The 17,746-nt window shown below is 35.2% G+C and overlaps 1 protein-coding gene across 16 annotated transcripts in view; it reads left to right on the plus strand.

The window, feature by feature from the left end:
- Positions 1 to 17,746, plus strand: part of TAFA5 (TAFA chemokine like family member 5) — a 487,828-nt gene that overhangs the window by 401,778 nt on the left and 68,304 nt on the right. For 6 of the 16 annotated variants that reach the window (XR_004306157.2, XR_014934311.1, XM_032442559.2 and 3 more), the window contains one exon: positions 7,109 to 9,406. The exons of 5 other annotated variants lie outside the window; for them this stretch is intronic. Coding sequence is in view for 4 of the 11 variants with exons in the window: in XM_032442559.2 (XP_032298450.1) it covers positions 7,109 to 7,117 (9 nt within the window). In the remaining 7 variants the exon portion in view is untranslated. Of the gene's footprint in view, positions 1 to 5,660; positions 5,754 to 7,108; positions 9,407 to 17,746 lie in introns of those variants that run through there. 5 more of the 16 variants (XR_004306155.2, XR_004306158.2, XR_014934265.1 and 2 more) reach the window with 1 other exon arrangement.

A 17,746-nucleotide genomic window follows, 5' to 3' on the forward strand; every position in this document is an offset into this window, starting at 1 on the left:
TCCATGTTATTATTTCACTATCCTCAGTAAGGCCCCTGGCTATTCTTATATACTCTCACTCAAGTTAATATTGCAGTTGCTTTTATTTGCAGAGTCAAAGGGAGCCAGAGAAGTCATTTTTCAAGCTTACAACTCCATGCCAGTTACAAATTTTAGTTTTCTCTGCTACTCAGCTTCATATGATTCATAGAGGTTGCACCATTTTAAAAAGTAAGAAGACTTCAGATATAATTGGGTTATTGCTCAAAGCCTTAAGTTAGGGATATTTTAAGAGTGTAGTTCCTTAGTTCAGAAGACAATGAAAATAAACTATTTTGTATTGTTACTCCTTACAAGATGTGTGATCCTCTTTACCCATATTGTTTCATAAAGCTGGCTTTGGACTTCATAGGTGACAGAATATGACCTGCCCTGTTCTGTTCTCTGTAGTAGACCTAAATGCTTGTAAAGACAAAGATCTTCTACACTCCACCCCTTGCATTCAACGTCTTTGAATATACCCGGTGTAGATATTCCTGCTATGGTCCTTTTGCTAGTTTCATTGCTTTTCCTTGGTCTGTGTTTAGATGCTGTAAAGCAAGCTTTCACTATAATATGTGAATAGGCTTGGGCTCTTAAACACAGGTGATCTACATGATCCAAAGCCAAATGTATTTCAGTTCTAGCATTTCATTCATTGTAAGGATTACCTGATCAGAAGGAGAGTCCCAGGGCCTTCACTAGTATTGGTTAGAGGTAATTCAGCAGGAGGAAGGATATATGATATCACCTAGCACATTGCAAGATCTAATAAGTTCAAAGAATATAATGTATGAAAAACAAACAAACAAAAACAAAAAAACAAACAAAACAGGTGGTTTTGTTTGTTTGTTTGTTTGTTTTTTAACAGAAGAAGAAATAAAAAATCAAGATGATAGTCCTGATAGATGGTCAGAAGAAGCTGAGAATATAGGTCTGGGAGTGATATTTAAGGAAGTCACACATTTTGGTAGTAGTTCTGAACAAAATATTAATACTAAAAAATTGTTACCGGGAAATAAAAAATAAAATCTTATTTGCAAATAATAAATACTCCTTCCTGCATCTGATTTGAATAGTAGAAAGGGGAAACAACAGCAACAACCAAGCCATCAACAAATAATGGGTCATAAAGAAAACGCATGTTCTCCTAAAAGATAATAGTTGCATTTTGTTCTCTGTAATCCATGAATGCTACTTTGTTGGAATTTAATTACACAGCATGAATACACTGTGATGCGCTACTCTGCTTTTTATAAACATACATCCACAAGTAGACACTAGATTTGATGAATCTTAAGCTTAGTTCTGTGGATATTACAGTTTCAGCTCTTGAAGATGTCCTTTTCATGGCTAGTTCGGTGTCGAAGAATGAAATATTACTAAGTAAAGTAGCTCCATGCATCTTTCCCTTATTTCTAATAATCACAGTCTCTTTAAAGTTAGATTAACTTGTCTTTTCCTGAAGGCTAAATCTTTCAGTTTGAATGTATGAACTGCATGGAAAAAGCAGGAGGATAGGAGAAAATTTGAATAATCTTTTTAGAGGGGCTATGGGAATTCTCAACAAATTCAACAGGTCATTTCTACTGCTAGGATCATTGACAGAAATTTACATTTTTATATCTGTGAAGCATGTGGTATCTTGCAAAGCTGGATAAGGTTTCCTTGGGCATTTTAATGATTCTATATATCTATTTCTGCATTATACATGGTTAGTTATTCAGGGACCTAGAACAGATAGCTGCAGAAGCAGAGGGGAAAGACTGTTTATTGGACTTGTAGTCAGTGGGTAAAATGTTTGGAACTGTTTTCTACCACAAGCAGATTAGTGAGACAGACTGACCAAGCCTACATCCATCTTTGTGAATGTTTTTTGTATTTATTTTTTTAAAAAAAATCATATGAAAATACAAGCAAAAATCAAACCATACCAAAACAAAACAAAATCACATGACCATTTACACTAGTGGGGGCTCTAACAGCATCTTAAGACTCACAGAGGCATTTTTACCACTCTAGTTGAAAGAGTAAAATACACAGTTCAGACAGGTAGTTCAACTGTTAGACAGCACTAAAATGTCTAAAATGATCAATTACATTGTAGGCATCCAGAGAATTTCCAGAAATCAGTGCTGGAAACATGTTAGATTGTTCAGAGTTGTCATCCCAGTCTGCAAAGGTAACTTCAACCGTCATGTCATAGCACTTGGCTACTGTACCAAAAATAACAACTTTGATTCACTCTGACTTTCATTTTTATTCTAAAAATACAGAGTGGAAATCAGATGAATCTACTAGAGCTTTACCAGGCTTGACAATGAATTGTTGGTATTTATATGAATTCCATTTAAAGCAAAAGGTCAGGTCACACATTCTTGAAATTCAGTTCTGACTGAAAGTATTTGACAGCTACAGTAAGCCTCGCTGTTTTCTGGTTTGTGATCAGAAATGCAAATACTTTAATTCAAAATTTGATCCAGATGCTATACTATAAAAAGACATAGGTTTTTGTTTGTTTGTTTGTTTGTTTTGCTTGTTTGTTTTTGTTGCTGTCTTTTTTGTTGTTTCCCCCCCAGTGGAAAGCCTATGTAAGTCAACAGTATACCATATATCCCCATATTCTTAAGCGGACTTGCATAATGTGTTTCCTCTGTCCTTGACCATAGGTATCAAATACTAAGCTCTTCTATTTCCTGTGTCACTAGGGCACAGATAGAGATAGACTATCCCCTGTTATACACCCTCTGGAGCAAGACAAATCAGGTGGACTGTTATAATTGTTCTAATAAGACAAACATTCTCAGAACACATTCAAGCCCTCCCAGAACAGTAATAATATATATATGTTCATAAGAAATTCATTTTCTCTTATACTTTGGATTCTCTATTAGTGTGATATAAATGACTTTTCCTCCTAGGCACACTTTCCCTCCTGTGAATCACAATGGAGCTTGGGCTTTTGTCACACAATCAATGTGCAGTAGCATTTTAATCTCTGGTATTAGATGCCTGTTCAACATCTTGAAGCCCAACAAGCTCAAGAGTTCTCAAAGATGTTTTCAACTTACAACTAAAATATTGGATGCATTTCTGGACTAATCGTTTTAAGATAACTTTTAATTTGCTTCCGTTCTGAAGTCAGCTGTTTTTAAATGCCAGTATCATATGTTTTGGAATAATCCTGAACCCAATAGAAGATTTCCACTTACTGTTATGGAAAAGTACCATTTGGGTACTTTGATCCTTTAATCCTTTGGATCAGACAAAGAGTTTTTATGTGGCATTAAATGAAATTAACTTCATATCACTTCAGACTTCCTTTTAAAATAAATTAGTTTTGGTATAACATGTACAGCAGTGAACAGTTACAAAACACAAATACATATAAGAAAAAAAACAAAGTGCAACAGTACATCACTTCCATAAGTTGTTGAGAGATATTAAATAAATGTACTGGGGCAGGTGGTAGAGCAGCAGTTCATCCTGAAAAGCTTATGAAAGTATTACCAAAGGAAAAGAACAGTATTTGAATGTTTGCATGTAACTGTTTTATTCTGTTTTGTCTGTTATATCAAGTTACCCATTCTGTTGACAGTTTTCTAATGTTATGCCAAAAATGGCATAACATTGTTGGAGCTGTGTGGTATTTCAGAATTTACTGTTCACATCTGGGAATCTTACCATGATGGTGAAATACCCTTGACAAACACATTTAGTCACTCATCATTTGCCATTTACTGCAGTGCCTTGATGGATCAGTGCCTGGAAGCCACTGTACATCTCTTCAGCCTTGTGCTAAGAGAAAGCACTGCAGTAGCTTTTCTGCAAGAAGTTTTGAACTCTTGCTTGGGTATATGGAAGGGAGATAATGAAATACATGAGAGGGGAAACTTTCCCATTTTCCCTTACAGTTATCAGCTGAGATAGAAAAATGATTTCTATTGAGAAAAACAGATGGTGGGTTTTGAGTGTTGAATGTGAGATGAGCTGTGTTAGCAATCAACTTCTTGGTTCATATGTGTTGAGTGCCAGTTTGTCCAGTGAACCATGAAGCAAAGGTGATCTCAGCAACAAATCAGGAAAACAACAACAACAACAACAACAACAACAAAATGAATGAAAAAACATTGTTCAGAGAAAGTGACACAAAGGAAGGTTCTCCCCCACTGCAGTGCAGTGGGTGGCATCAGAACCTCTGTCTCCTTCAAAAAGAAGCAGAACCTACTGTCTGAAGCACTTCTGGAGAATTTCCAATTTCACTGAAGTCAGCAAGAAGGAAAATTGTGCAAAGATGCCTGAAACTAACATGATTCATTTAGTAGAGATGGACAAAACCAAAACTTTTCACTAGGTAATTGTTACCGACGCTCTCTTTAATTTACTGTTGCTTCAAGTTCCCTAAGTAAAAGCCAAAAAAAAATTTAAAAAGAGAGAGAGAGCGAAAAAGAAACTACATTGACAAATCCTGCCAAAGCTTTCAAACATTTCTGTGTATATTGTTATTGGATTTATAATTTGTATTGCAATCTGTGTTGGTCCAGTTAATACTGTAGAAATTACTAACAAATAGTCATAGAGATAGCAGTTTTTCTCTAGAACTACATTTCAGAAATGTGGTACTTCTTGTGATTTGAATTGTTAGTGTAAATAGCAAATAACTCCTTTTTACAGTCATTTTGGGTATCTCTTTTCGGTCTTTACCTGAGCTGTCTGTATTTCAGGGGAGTGGTTAACACATTTGCCATGAGAAATGAAAGGGAAAAAAAAAAAACAAAAACAGGAGATGGGAGGGTAATTGTGCATTCCACCCCTCTTCTGCGGTCTCCTAATGCTCTCTTATACCTACTCTCTTCCTTTCATCTGCTGCTCCTATTACCTATCTTTCTTCTTTATCATGCTTTCATTAATAAATGATGTTTAAACTTCCCTTGCTAACTTATGCCTTTCTCTTTCCCCCTTTTTTTCCATCCCTTCTCATCAACGTCCAAAGTTGTAAATTCACTTCCTGTTCTCTAATCTGTTACTCTTCTTGTAGCCATTTTATTTCAGTTCTGCTCCCTGCCCTGCCTCGGAGTTTTTTAAATACAAAATTCTTTCTCCTCTTTCTTTTAAGGTGTTGATACCATATTCTCACAGCAAGGAAGTGCAAAGTGAGGGTAGGGATAGCAAGAGTGGTAGGAAGCTGCTTTGTCCGTGAGATGACAGAGCAGCAGGTAACTGCAAATAAATATGGTTGAATGAAGGTGAATTCTCTCTATCATGGGACACTATGGAAACACTGAACACAGTCCATCAGCAGTTCACGCTGTTGCTTTTAGCTTTGGGCCATTCCAACCTTATTCAGAAATGATGGGGCTAAGTCAGCCTAGTTCTTAACACAATAGTAGTTTACTTTCAGACCTAATAAACAATAAATCTTTTGCTTTCTGTCTTGCTGTTTAAAAGGTAAAACTACCTTAAAAGATGTGTTCTTTTCTAATATGAAGAAAAACTGGGGGTACTGTGAAAACCCCACGGAACAGCATAATGGGGAAAAAGAACAAAACTTTAAAAGAAAACATTAAAATTATTTATCGTGCTGATTGTGTATTTTAAAAGGGGAATATACCACAATAATCATCCAGGTTTTTTGCCTTCAGCCTGTCTGAGGCCATGTGGTTTGGAGATCTGATCACTAGTCCGAAAACGAAAGGCTGTGTGCAAGATTTCTGGGGTGATTTTTCCTGGAAAAGGTGAGAGGATAAAGCAGAAAGCTATGACATAAACTTTATGCCTTATAAGGAAAATATTAATTTATTTATCTGTCTACCTATCTATCTCTGTAGATACATACATAGAGAGATCCTTATGGTTCAAGCTTTCAGTAAATTGGAGGCAGGTATTTCTTTTATCTGAGAACAAGGTTAAAAACTAAATACAGTGTAACAGCTTGAACTAAGTGAATTGGTTTTTCGTATTTGTTTTACTTGTTCACATTCACTGTTCAGTATTTTCTGGTGTAATGCATGGAATTTCCATCAGTAAAGACAATCCTACCTATTTGGTGAGAGAACGATGCTGAAGCAGAAGATAGTGTTTGAACATTCAAACTGCATTTTGTAACAGTCATTGCTTAATACAACTCAGAATGTTTTGTGACGTACAATGTCTGCGTAATTTTGAAATCATTTCCGAACTGTTACTTTGGGTGAGCATTACTAGCTGGCATCTTGTTATACAAATCAATCATTACTTTCTCATCTATGTTTGTGTTGTCTTCCAGTAATTTTATTTTCCCTATAGTGGAAGCTTTGGTTTATCTTGTTTATCTTTTGAACCTATCCCTCTTTCTTTTTCAACATCTTCCTTTCCAGTTTTCTTTTAAACTGGCAATTCTCTACCAATTTTCTCCTTCCTTTTTATGTATTCCTTTCTCTCTCTCTCTCTCTCATTTTTTTATTTTTTTTTTTTTTTGGTCTGCTGTGTAACTAAAACAATTTTCAGATTATATCGGCTTTTAATATTAATTTGATATGCACTTTTAAGAGCATCACTAGAGGGCAGTATTGATTAAATTAGAGTACAGAACTACAGGCGCACTCTAGTGCTCAGTGAAAACTTGAAGGCAAAAAAGCCTCAAGTATAAGTATACTTGAACTGTTAATAAATTAATGTCATGCTCATTTTCCATCATATTCTACGTGTGAAATAATAGTAATCTTAGTATCCATGTGTATTAGATATTGTTGCATGTAATTTAGTGCAGGTAAAAGTACATTCTTTGTATTATTTTGATGAGAAAGAAAGTGCATGGAGCTTGTGGAGTACAAGGCATTAAATTTGTTGTAAATTATTATTTATATTCATAAATTTATTAGAAATAACTATAAAATAATTACAAAAGTGGTATTTTTATAATAAATGTAAACAAAGTTTTATTATATGCTGTTTCTCAGGGAAAATGTTTACTGTGAAAAATAAATATCTTCTAATTAATTAACTGTCTCCTTAAAGGAACTTAGAACAGAACGTTTTAAAATAATGGACAGCAAAGATAATCAGAATTTTAAATGAAGACATTGACTCATTTGTTCTTATTGATTTACAGGTCTCCTGACAAATGCAGCAACACAGAATCCTCGTAGGAGTGGTTTAGGCTCTGTGTGAGCTACTTAACTTAGTCAAGTTTCACTGCTGTGGACCATCATCCATTATATGTCATCAACTCAACTGTCTGTTTATCTGTATCTCATGAAAGACAGCATAATTTCTCTACATTATGAGCTATAGTTTGTTCTACCATACTAAGGATCGCTGGACTAAGGAATATAGAAAAAAGAGATATGCTTGGGCATTAGCAATACAAAAAAGTTCATGGTTAATGTTTCATCTGCGTTACCCACCACTGCTGGACTTGCTGTTACCTACATGTTTTAATCTGAAGAGTCTGCTACAATGAAGAGTATCATCCCAATCAGCCTTAGAGAAGACTGTTTTGCCTATGGGAGGACACTGAGGTGCAAAAGAGAAACTCTTCTTGTGCCCTAAACTGTCTGAATTGCTTTTATTTTCTTATACTTTCAATATATACAATAGACCAAAGAGCAAAATCTATTTTAAAGTGGACACAATCTTACTGTTAACACAGTTATGTTGTTAAACTGTAGGGGGTCTCCACAAAGACATTATTCCAGCTTTCACAAAGCTGAGATGTTGTCCAGCAGAAGTCTTTATGGAAAGCTGCAGTAAAAAACTAATCCAGAGACCAGCTCTTGAAATGACACATTCGAGAGAACATAATGGAGCACTGAAAGGAAATGACCTATGTTTGAAAAACTTGGGACAAAAAGAACATAAACTGTCTACAAGGCACCTTTATTCCTCTGTACTTAGACTGACTTTCTCGTACTAAAATCATTTTCAGTTTTAACCAGTTAAACATGCCTCTTCTACAGTTCCATTTTTTGATAGTTAAAGTTGGATAATACAGTATTTGCAAAGAGCATGTTTGGTCATCTGTGGCCTATGTCTCATCTGATACACCATTTAGCACCAGAAAGCAAATTAAAGAGAAAACAAAAGTAACACTTGTTTGAAAGAGATCATTAAATGTATTTTGAAAAACCTAAAGTTATATATTTAACAGTTTTTATATGTTGTATATTTGTAGAAAATCCTATTTAACAATTAACGTGATGACTCTGACAGTCATGACAAGTGGTTCAGAGTTAAGTTGTGTTTTATTACTTCAGTTGTCTCTGAAGTGACTGGTGTCGTTTGCTTTCTTCCATTGGGACATTCTGGATGTAAAGCATGACCAGAGAGGACTGTGTAGAAAAAGCAAAGAACAATGTTGTTTATATTACATAAATGCATTCAACCATTGCACTGTTGGAAGGCATTTTTTATTTTTATTTTTATTTTTTGTCTTTATGTACTGATAGAGTGTAAAATATTCTACTCATTGCTCTTCATAGAAAGTTTGTTTTTTCTTTCTTTTTCTCTCCCTCTCTTTTTCTCTCTCTCTGTTTTCCTCTTTCTTTCCCCGTACTTTTATGTAATACAGTCAAAGGGTCTGTTTGCAGCCTGTTCCTTTCAGTGTTTACCTCATTATTAGAAAGCCGATTGTTTCAGTATTATTGGTTAGTAAAAATTTAGCCAAGACAGTAAAGAAGATGGGAAAAATGTGATAAAACAGAAACAACGACAACAAAAACTTATTCCCTTTTACTATACCTTTCTTCATGTAAGTTTGGTACTTACTGGTATGATACAATCAAGAAGGGAGCTTCATTTCTTCCTGGCAAATGTATTATGGTTTCAAGTATACTACCTAATACTCCAATTAACTTTTAATGTTATGCTAGTTCTATGCTACTAAAGAAAAAATATATAGAGATTGTTCAAGTGACCATAGATGAAAGGTTCAAAAATGAAAAGTTGATCAAAGAACTTTTGTGAAGGCCTGTTCTAATACAGGTCCCTGCTTACTTAATGCAGAAGTCAAAGGAAAGATGAACTATAGATGACTTTGTCTTCAAATAAAATAAATATATACAAAATTATTATTTAATCTTAGGTTTTTGACCAGTGTCAAGGTAGCAATTAAAGCCCAGCCACTTGAAAAGTGTTATGGACTGACTGCACTATAAATGACCAATGTCAGGTTTAAAATGTCATGCAATAAATGATGGTAAATACATTTACTGTATGTGTAGACCTCAAGAGCCAGATCCCTCACTCTACCAACTCTCTGTTTTGATTTATTTAAAAGGGAGTGTAGTAGCCTTATTTAGTTAACACAGTACAATTAAAGATGTTACATCATTTTTGTTGCTTTACAGTACTCAGTTTTGTGTTGGTTCAGCTAAATTATGAAAAATAAAGAAAATCCTTTTATAAGTGAGACTTTTGTTCCCTGAGCGTGACATGAGCATGGTAAGACCTAGCAATGGAATGTGAAATCAAGGACGTGGGTCATATACTGAAACTGAAATTTCACCCTTCCCTTCTCATGTCCTGGATATATTTGTTCTGGTGTGCTCAGTTCTCGATCAGATTAAGGTCATTTGTTCTCTGGAAACCAGATCCCACTAGAGGATCTAAGAACTGACATCTATAATCTTTAAATTCATAGCTTCCAATCAGTTCTGAACATGCATGGTTACGTCTGTTTTCTGAGTACCTCAAATGCTGATCAAAAGATGCACATTGTTTACATGTTCTACTCTGGACAAAAATATCAGAGACAAAAATGCTGGGATTATTTATAAGAGATCAGTTAAATTATTCAGTGTGCAACAGACACATCAGGACACTTACAATGTTTTTATATTACCTCCTCCTCTACAAAATATTACAAACAAAATATACTGACTGCCTTTGTTGACATGAATTACAAGCCTAAGAGCAGTGGTGAAATGTTTGTCTCTCAGGAACAGTATGTTTTCAGAATATTGTGAGCTTCTAATTTTACAAAAATAAGTTCCATAGAAAAAGCATTTCTGAAACTATGTTATGTGCCTCTTCCAGTGCTGCATTTGAAACACAGAAGAGAATGTCTTAATAGCCTTAATTACTCAGCTTGGCTACAAGTAACTTTTGAAAACAAGCTTGAAGGGAACTAGAATACAGAAAATCATGTAATAGACAAAAACAACCTCTTGAAATGCAGTAAACCTGTAAGCAGTTTTTGAAAAAGCTTCTCTATAGCTGATGTTTGCCAAGGAAAGGACAGATGTAACTAGTGCTCTTAATGTTTAATTGTTTAGATATTTAAAATCCGAGATATCAAATGGAGTAGATATTAACATGCTATAGAAATCAACGTGACACATTGTTTTCTCAAATCTTGATTATGATTTTATCTTATTTTGTCTCTCTCCAAATCAGCTCTTCTTTGCAGTAGCTCAGGTTTTATGCATGCAGTATCCTCAGTCATTCACTTGTTCATAGAAACTATATTCATATGCTGTTGCCTAAATACTTAACTCAGGCACTTACTAGTATGGCATATTCATAGAATCTTTAAAGTTGGAAAAGATCTCTAAGGTCATCTAGTCCAACTGTCCTCCTACCACCACTATGGTGTGCTTTACTATGTACCATAATACCACATTTACACATTTCTTGAGCACCTCCATGGAGGGGCAGTGAGTCCACCACATCCTCGGGCAGCCTGTTCCAGTGTCTGACCAGTCTTTTGGAGAAAAAGTTTTTCCTAAAATCCAACCTGAACCTCACCTGATGCAAGATAATAGTAGAGACAATTTTTTTTTCTGCAGGTGAGAATGGCTTACTCTGTGGTGGATGATAAAGTTTCTACCATTAGTTTTTGCATTGTGAAGTAGTTCTGGAATAGCAAAGGTTAAAAATGAGTTTAGCTTACCAGTTTATGGATTAGGAGAAGTGACATTCATCACAACTGTGAGTACTATTCAGAGTTTCCAGAAGAAAATAAAGAATTCAACACAATGACTGAATGGCTATGAGGAGCAACTGAACTAGAAGTTAGTAAATTGTCTGTTTAAAAGGCAAATCACGGTACTGACTACTTGAGTCATTGAACTAGTGCACAAGGAAAAGCACAACACCGGAATTAAAAAAAAAACAAAACAAACAAACAAAAAACAAGCAAGGGTAGAAGTGATTTACAGCTACTGTTATTTGTCTTGCTGACAACCCTTCCCTGATACAACAGACATATGTCTGTGGCCAGAACTGGTTGATATCTCCTAGAGGAAAATGCAAAAGAAAGTCATATGCTACCTTTGTGGTGAAAATTATTATAGAATCACAGAATTATAAAATACCAAGGTTGGAAAAGGTCTCTAAGGTCCAACCATCCACCTACCACCAGCATTTCCCCACTAAACTATGTCCCTTAGTACAACATCATTATGAAGGCCTAAAGATTGTGGTACATATACTTAATACAAAAACAAACATAATTTATTCTTGTTTTTATTTTATATATGTTTTATTATGCTTTTATTCTTAATTTGTTGTGCTCTTTAAATAGAAATTATATCAACAGAGAATGACAAATGTCAATCCAGTTCAGCCAGTTCAGCTTCCTCTTTGTTTATGTCATGTCTTAACTGTAACACTTTAATGTTGCTAGATTCTGCAGGTAGAAAAATACAGCATAGCCGACCCTGAAGTAAATTTGCTTCTGAAGTTCTAGTTTCTTGGTGTGTGCTCTAAGCCCTTGAGAAAAAGAAGTCTTGTCATATATATATATATATATATATATATATATATATATATATATATGACGATATATATATACATGTATATATATATATATACATGTATATATTACTTTACACAGTTACAAAAATTACAATTAAGCAATTATGACACTTTTGTCTACATTTTTCCTAATGTCTTAGTACCCTGGCACACTTGGTCTGTGGGTATCAGACTGGGCTTAGACAAATAACAATGGACAGGAAACAATATCCTACAGCTGATATCAAGTTGAGGCGTGACTAAAGAAAAAAAGCCAAGAAGGAAGCTGCAAACAAGGATAAAGAAGATTAAAGAATTTTCATTTCAAAGTAGATAAATTCTTAATATTTAATAAGTGCAGAAAAGCCGAAAGTACTAAAAACTGAAATGAGGAAATAAGAAAAAAAAATTCTTTAACTACAGGTATGATAATTTAACTGATAATATATTTGTCTTATTTTGAGATATAAATCCCACTAAAAATTTGAGAGCCATGGGTAATATGTAAAGACTAATTCTGTCACAAATTAAAAATAAGTTAAGAAATATGAGAAAAGTGAAAGTAAGATGCAGTAAGTCAAAATAGACATTGACTAATGCTGAGCCATTCTATGGCAGAATCAACACAAGTTCCTGAACTTTTTCATAATGTGAATGAAATATCAACAGAGGCTACATGATTTGTTAGTATCAATAAATTAGACTAACAAGTTAGTGAAGGTTTGGAAGACCTATGGATATCTAATGAGAGAAAACAGGTCATAAAGTATTATTAAAGATGGAAAACTGAAAGTCAGGTGTTTCAATTTATCATTTGTCATTCCAGCAAACTCATTATGGGCTCTGTAATGTAAAACTTTAGAGCATGTACAAAAGGGGAAACATTGTTTTGTTTTGCTGTTGAGACTGACAGTAATGTTGGCTTGAAGCTGCTTAGTTCCTAGGTCAAACTACCGATTTAATGTGGTAAATTGATGTTAGGTATGTTTTTCCAGAGTTCAGGCAGGACACTGGAAGACTTTTAGGATGATGAATCTGTAGTCACAAAGCATGAGATGCCTTATGACATCCTGCATAGCTGGCTTGGAGAGACCACGACCACAATTTCCTACGTGTGAAGTTGCCAGCATCAGGCTAGTAAAAGTGATGCTAAGCACCCCGATGTAGTGCACTGATTCTGTGCAAATAAATAAATAAATAAATGCTTATTAGTACAGCTAATCAGTTTACAAACTTTTCTGAAAATATTTAAAAAAAAATCAAACAAACATGTAAAGCACAGCTGAAGTATAATAATTAGGAGAGAACGTTAATATATGTAGGTCACTCTGAAAGTAATATCTCTTATTTATTTCCATGGAATCTCCAGTAGGTAGAAAGAGCACAACAATACTATTTGTTACTTGATAGAGCAAATTCTCAGCTACACAATTATCTTTCTCAATAGAGTCAACATTGTTAGCTATGCATTTTCACCTGTGAGGAACAAGAGCCTTCATGTCTGGCATGTAAAAATCTGCATGGCTGCCTGATACACGGCTTGTTTTTCCCATTGCTGAAATGCTCCACTCTTTGGTCTCTAAAAATGGAATATTGTGAAGAAGGTTCAACATATACTGCTATACCACCACCATCAGCCTCTGATGTAGTGGGCTAACATAATAAAATAAGAAGCATTACTTTTGGAACAACCATCCTATGTATGTATACAAAAAAGCAGCTACGTGTCAAAAATGTAATAAAAGGGAAAAAGAAAATACAAAAGTACTGCACAGAACTTTCAGAACAACTGTGAAAAATTTTAGTAGTTGAATCTTCAGAGCTATCTAAGAAGTATGTAATCAAAGAAACAATGTAAGCATGTGCATAGATCAATTTAGATTATCAAAGTAATCTAACCACTACCTCAGTGGGCTAAATCACAATCAGCAAGTGCCTCTGCCTTCCTTCATTGCATAAGAAGAAGCCTATATAAATATATTCCTGAACAGTCAATAAGAGAGTTTAGTACAGGTAAAACTACACGTCAGCCATGTAAGGTAGATTTTAGTGTCAGGAAATACTGACATCAGTTGTCATCCAAAATGACTTACTGAGCAGTGAACATGCTACTGAAAGCTTTGCTGTAGCAAACTGAGCCACTTGTTATAAAATGCAAAAGCACTATACAGAACTCACAGAGCCTTAGTAAGGATGGCCTTCCCAACACAATGAGTAATGCAAATATTAGGATAAATATATTTATGCTGTTATATGAGATGACATTTACTCTTCTATATGCAGAATGTGTCCACATAGACTGAAGAAAACAAATGTGTGCCAATTCTGTCTCTCCTGATAGACACTTCTACACTGATGTGTTTAAGCAGCCTTCAGAGCAGAACTGCAACACAGAATAGAACTTTAATACATATTAACCTAACTGATATGCTGTTACCAAACAATAAAAAGGCATGTGGAGTCTTAAAGAAAAGTATGTATGCATTTGATAAAAATGGCAGTTCTTCAATGAACACAGTAAACACTTGTATGACACTGGAAATGGAACATGAAGTCCATTCAAAGCAAATCAAATGACGGTGAGCTCTGGAACAGTAGATATTCTAGCTGAGTGAATAATAGTGACCTTGTTTTGCAGAGGAAACCGACATCCACAACAATTAGAACAATCACAAATAATTGTAATGCCACTCAAGGTCCTTGTTATCTTATTCTCACTCAATCTACTACAATCATAGGAGAATGTGCAACATAAATACTCAATACCACTTATAATTCCAAGCATTCAAGTGATTGCTTTTACTATAATAATAATTGTAATGAATTTAGCCCAGGTACCTTACTGTCTGTTATGTTCAGATTTTAAATTACCCTAAAACTGAGTCCACTTACTCTTCTAGAAGAAATGCAGAAACTATAGGCTGCACCTTTGAATGTTCCAGGTACTTCTCACTGTGTGAAGTAGCAGGGAACAGCAGGAATAAGTGTGCCAAGTGTGGAAAGCTTTGCCTAAGAACAACTGAACCTTGTTGCTGGGAAAAAAAAAAAAAAAAAAGAAATGAAAAAGTATTTAAGGGCCTGAAGATGGAAGTGAACATGTGGAAGTTTAGGTTAGGTCTCTCAAGATTAAACAATTAATCAAGTAACCATCCAACCAGTCAAGAGAAACCTCAAAGGACAGAGGTTATGTATAGCACTTAAGAGTTATTCACACTTTAGAAGTCATGGTTTCTCTAATTCAGCTGATCTGTAAACAGAAAAATGTAATTCAAGATACATATAGTAATGTCTGCTGTCTTAACAGGTAGTGGAAAAGCGAGAGAAGGAATACATATGAAAGTGCTGAAATTCTGAAAGGAAGGTCCTTGTCATCAAGACTAAGCACAGTTCTGGGATTGTTATTCATGTTGCTATATACATTGATAACTTCCTCAATAAAAGATTCTATACAGACAGATAATTCTAGAGAAGCAGAACCAAGTTATCCCCGTCATTTCTGCATTCTGGTGGCAAGGTAGGTTATTTGGAGACACCAGATGCAAATGGGAAATACTTGTTTCCAACCTACTGTCAAGACTATCAGATCTTCTGGAAACTCACTGGTACAGAAGTGATGTCAAATGTTACTTAGTCCTCAGTAAGTTAATATCATTACCTAGTCCAATACCTTCAAGTCCAAAAAACAGCTCTCCAAATCTGTAAAATCATGAGAATGACTTATTTGTAGCAGTAAAGACAGTGTTTCTAGCATTTGCAGGAATAAGGTAAAATTGTAAACATAAATGCTTGTTTCCTGTCTTTCTAGTGCCAATAGCATCTACCTTTGGGGGCAAAATAACTAGTCATTCCTGGACATTGCATGTGTGTAGTTATTCTCTGAAACTTACAGTGTATTATATAGCCCCATAAACATCTGTTTGGGAACAACTTGATTCACAGCTAAGACTCATTTGTGATGTACTACAATTGCAGGGAGCCAAAATCCAGATGAGTTAAATTTCTTCTCAGTGTGACTAGACATGTATTTGGGTGAAAAAGCAAATTTTTATTGGACTAATACACTAGTAGAGAAAGTCTTCATAGCAGATCTTAGCTGACATGGAATCTGAGTAGCTAAGGAATAGTCTAATTTTCCCTTGTTTAGATCATCATTGTGAATACTTATTCTCTTTTCCAAGATGATTTGCCAGTACACTGACTATTTCCTTGTAGCTCCCTTCCGAAACACTCATGTTATTGCTTAGTAGACCTTACTAGTACTTATGAGAAATGGCTGAGCAGCTTAATTTCGGGATATATTTAGTATGCTGAATGTATATTTACTGGAAGGCTGCAGGAAGTTTCCAGGAAGAGCAAACAGACAAATCTTGTGCATGTTGCACTGGAGACTCTACCTAGAAATCAACAGGAGTAGTGATTCAGAATCTCAGGAAGTTTTTGAAAAGCTAGAAGTTAAATACAGCAAGTGGGAGGAGAGGAGCTGTTCTGGTATCTGTTATTTTAATTGTACCCATGAGGTTAGAGCTTTCTCTGCTTCAGAAACATCTCCTTCCTTGTGGACTAGCAAATATTATGAACTAAAAGCCCTTCTTGTTGGATTACCCAAAGAAATGTGTGTAAACAGCCCCACTGTAAGGCCAGTTTCTATTTTCGCGATGATTACATTAGTCTGCTTTGACAGCTGAACAGAGTGAATGGCAGATTCACCTCCTGTTTCGCCTTTTGGGAGCAACAGTTTGGTGCTGATTTAGGATTGGTTGCAGCCTGCAGTATAGTGTAGGTACAGCCAGCACCTATGCTGCAGTGGCCACAAGCTGTTCTAAGGTAACTATTTCAAGGTTGCTTATCCTGATTTGGCTTCTTGTCTGGTTTCTGGCAGCAAGAAGTGCAGTGCAAGCTAGCAGTCCAATTCATGACCCTGACTGCAGCTGTACTCTTTCGTGCTAGGCTATTAACAGGTCCTGAATTTGCTACTCTAAGGGGATTTTGAATAGGTTGCATAATCTCAAATCAGAGCATGATGGCTGCCCTTCTGGGAGGGAGTGAGGGGTGTGGGGGCAGAAAGGAGATTTCTTCAGAATAGCCCTCATATTAAAGAAAATTATGCTTTTCCAGAATTCTGGTACTGCTCTTTTTTGCTATCTTATGGAGATAACTCTGTGAAATAAGTCTGGATATATGCACAGTAAAATTTGTTTGCTTTCTATATACTTGTAAAGATGTCCTGGCTTCAGAAATAAGACAGTTCAGCTTGTAAAACAGTTATTTGGGCCCAGTGGTGATTTTTGATGCTCTGAAAACAGCTCTTCCTCAAGAATCGTTTGAAATGAGAGTCAAAACAGAAAGAAAATGGATATTCCTTTTCATTCCGCTTCTTAAGATTATGCCTAACATTACATTCATAGTTGAGTGTCTTCCTAAATTTAAACAATGACTTACTCAATGAAAAAATTCACAGAAGTCTGAATACAATGATGCCATCTGGTGACACCTACAGTGTTGATATTTTTCCAAATGAAACATAAAAGACGTGTCTACATCTATCAGCTGATTAGTGCTCCTAAATTTCTTCCATTCTACATTAAGGAATATATTGCAGTGCCTTCTAATATAAATAATGAGACACGTGTCTGAGGACCACTTCATTTTACCCTCAATAACTTTCTTTCAACAAGGTGTATCTGTTTTAAGGGCATTAGAAATGTATCTGTTAGACAGTGAGTTGGCTGAAGGGAATGTACATTTTATAGTAACCTGTTCCTCATCTATAGTATGTATGAGGTTCAAAGGCAATAGTGTATTTCCATATACATTTCACTGAAAAATTACTAGAATGCACTGACCAGTACTTTAGTCCTACATGAACTAAAACAGAATGCTTACCATTGTATTAATTAATTCAAATTGTGAAATAAAATAAAATAAGCCTACATCTAGTTATTAATATTTCTAGCAGAAAACTCTTACAATGACAGATGACATTAGCCTATAAGGCTTTATAAGTTACATGGTA

This window comes from Coturnix japonica, chromosome 1, assembly GCF_054131305.1.
Source record: "Coturnix japonica strain WE chromosome 1, WE-NBRP24, whole genome shotgun sequence".
In the NCBI taxonomy this organism is placed as follows: Eukaryota; Metazoa; Chordata; class Aves; order Galliformes; family Phasianidae; genus Coturnix; species Coturnix japonica.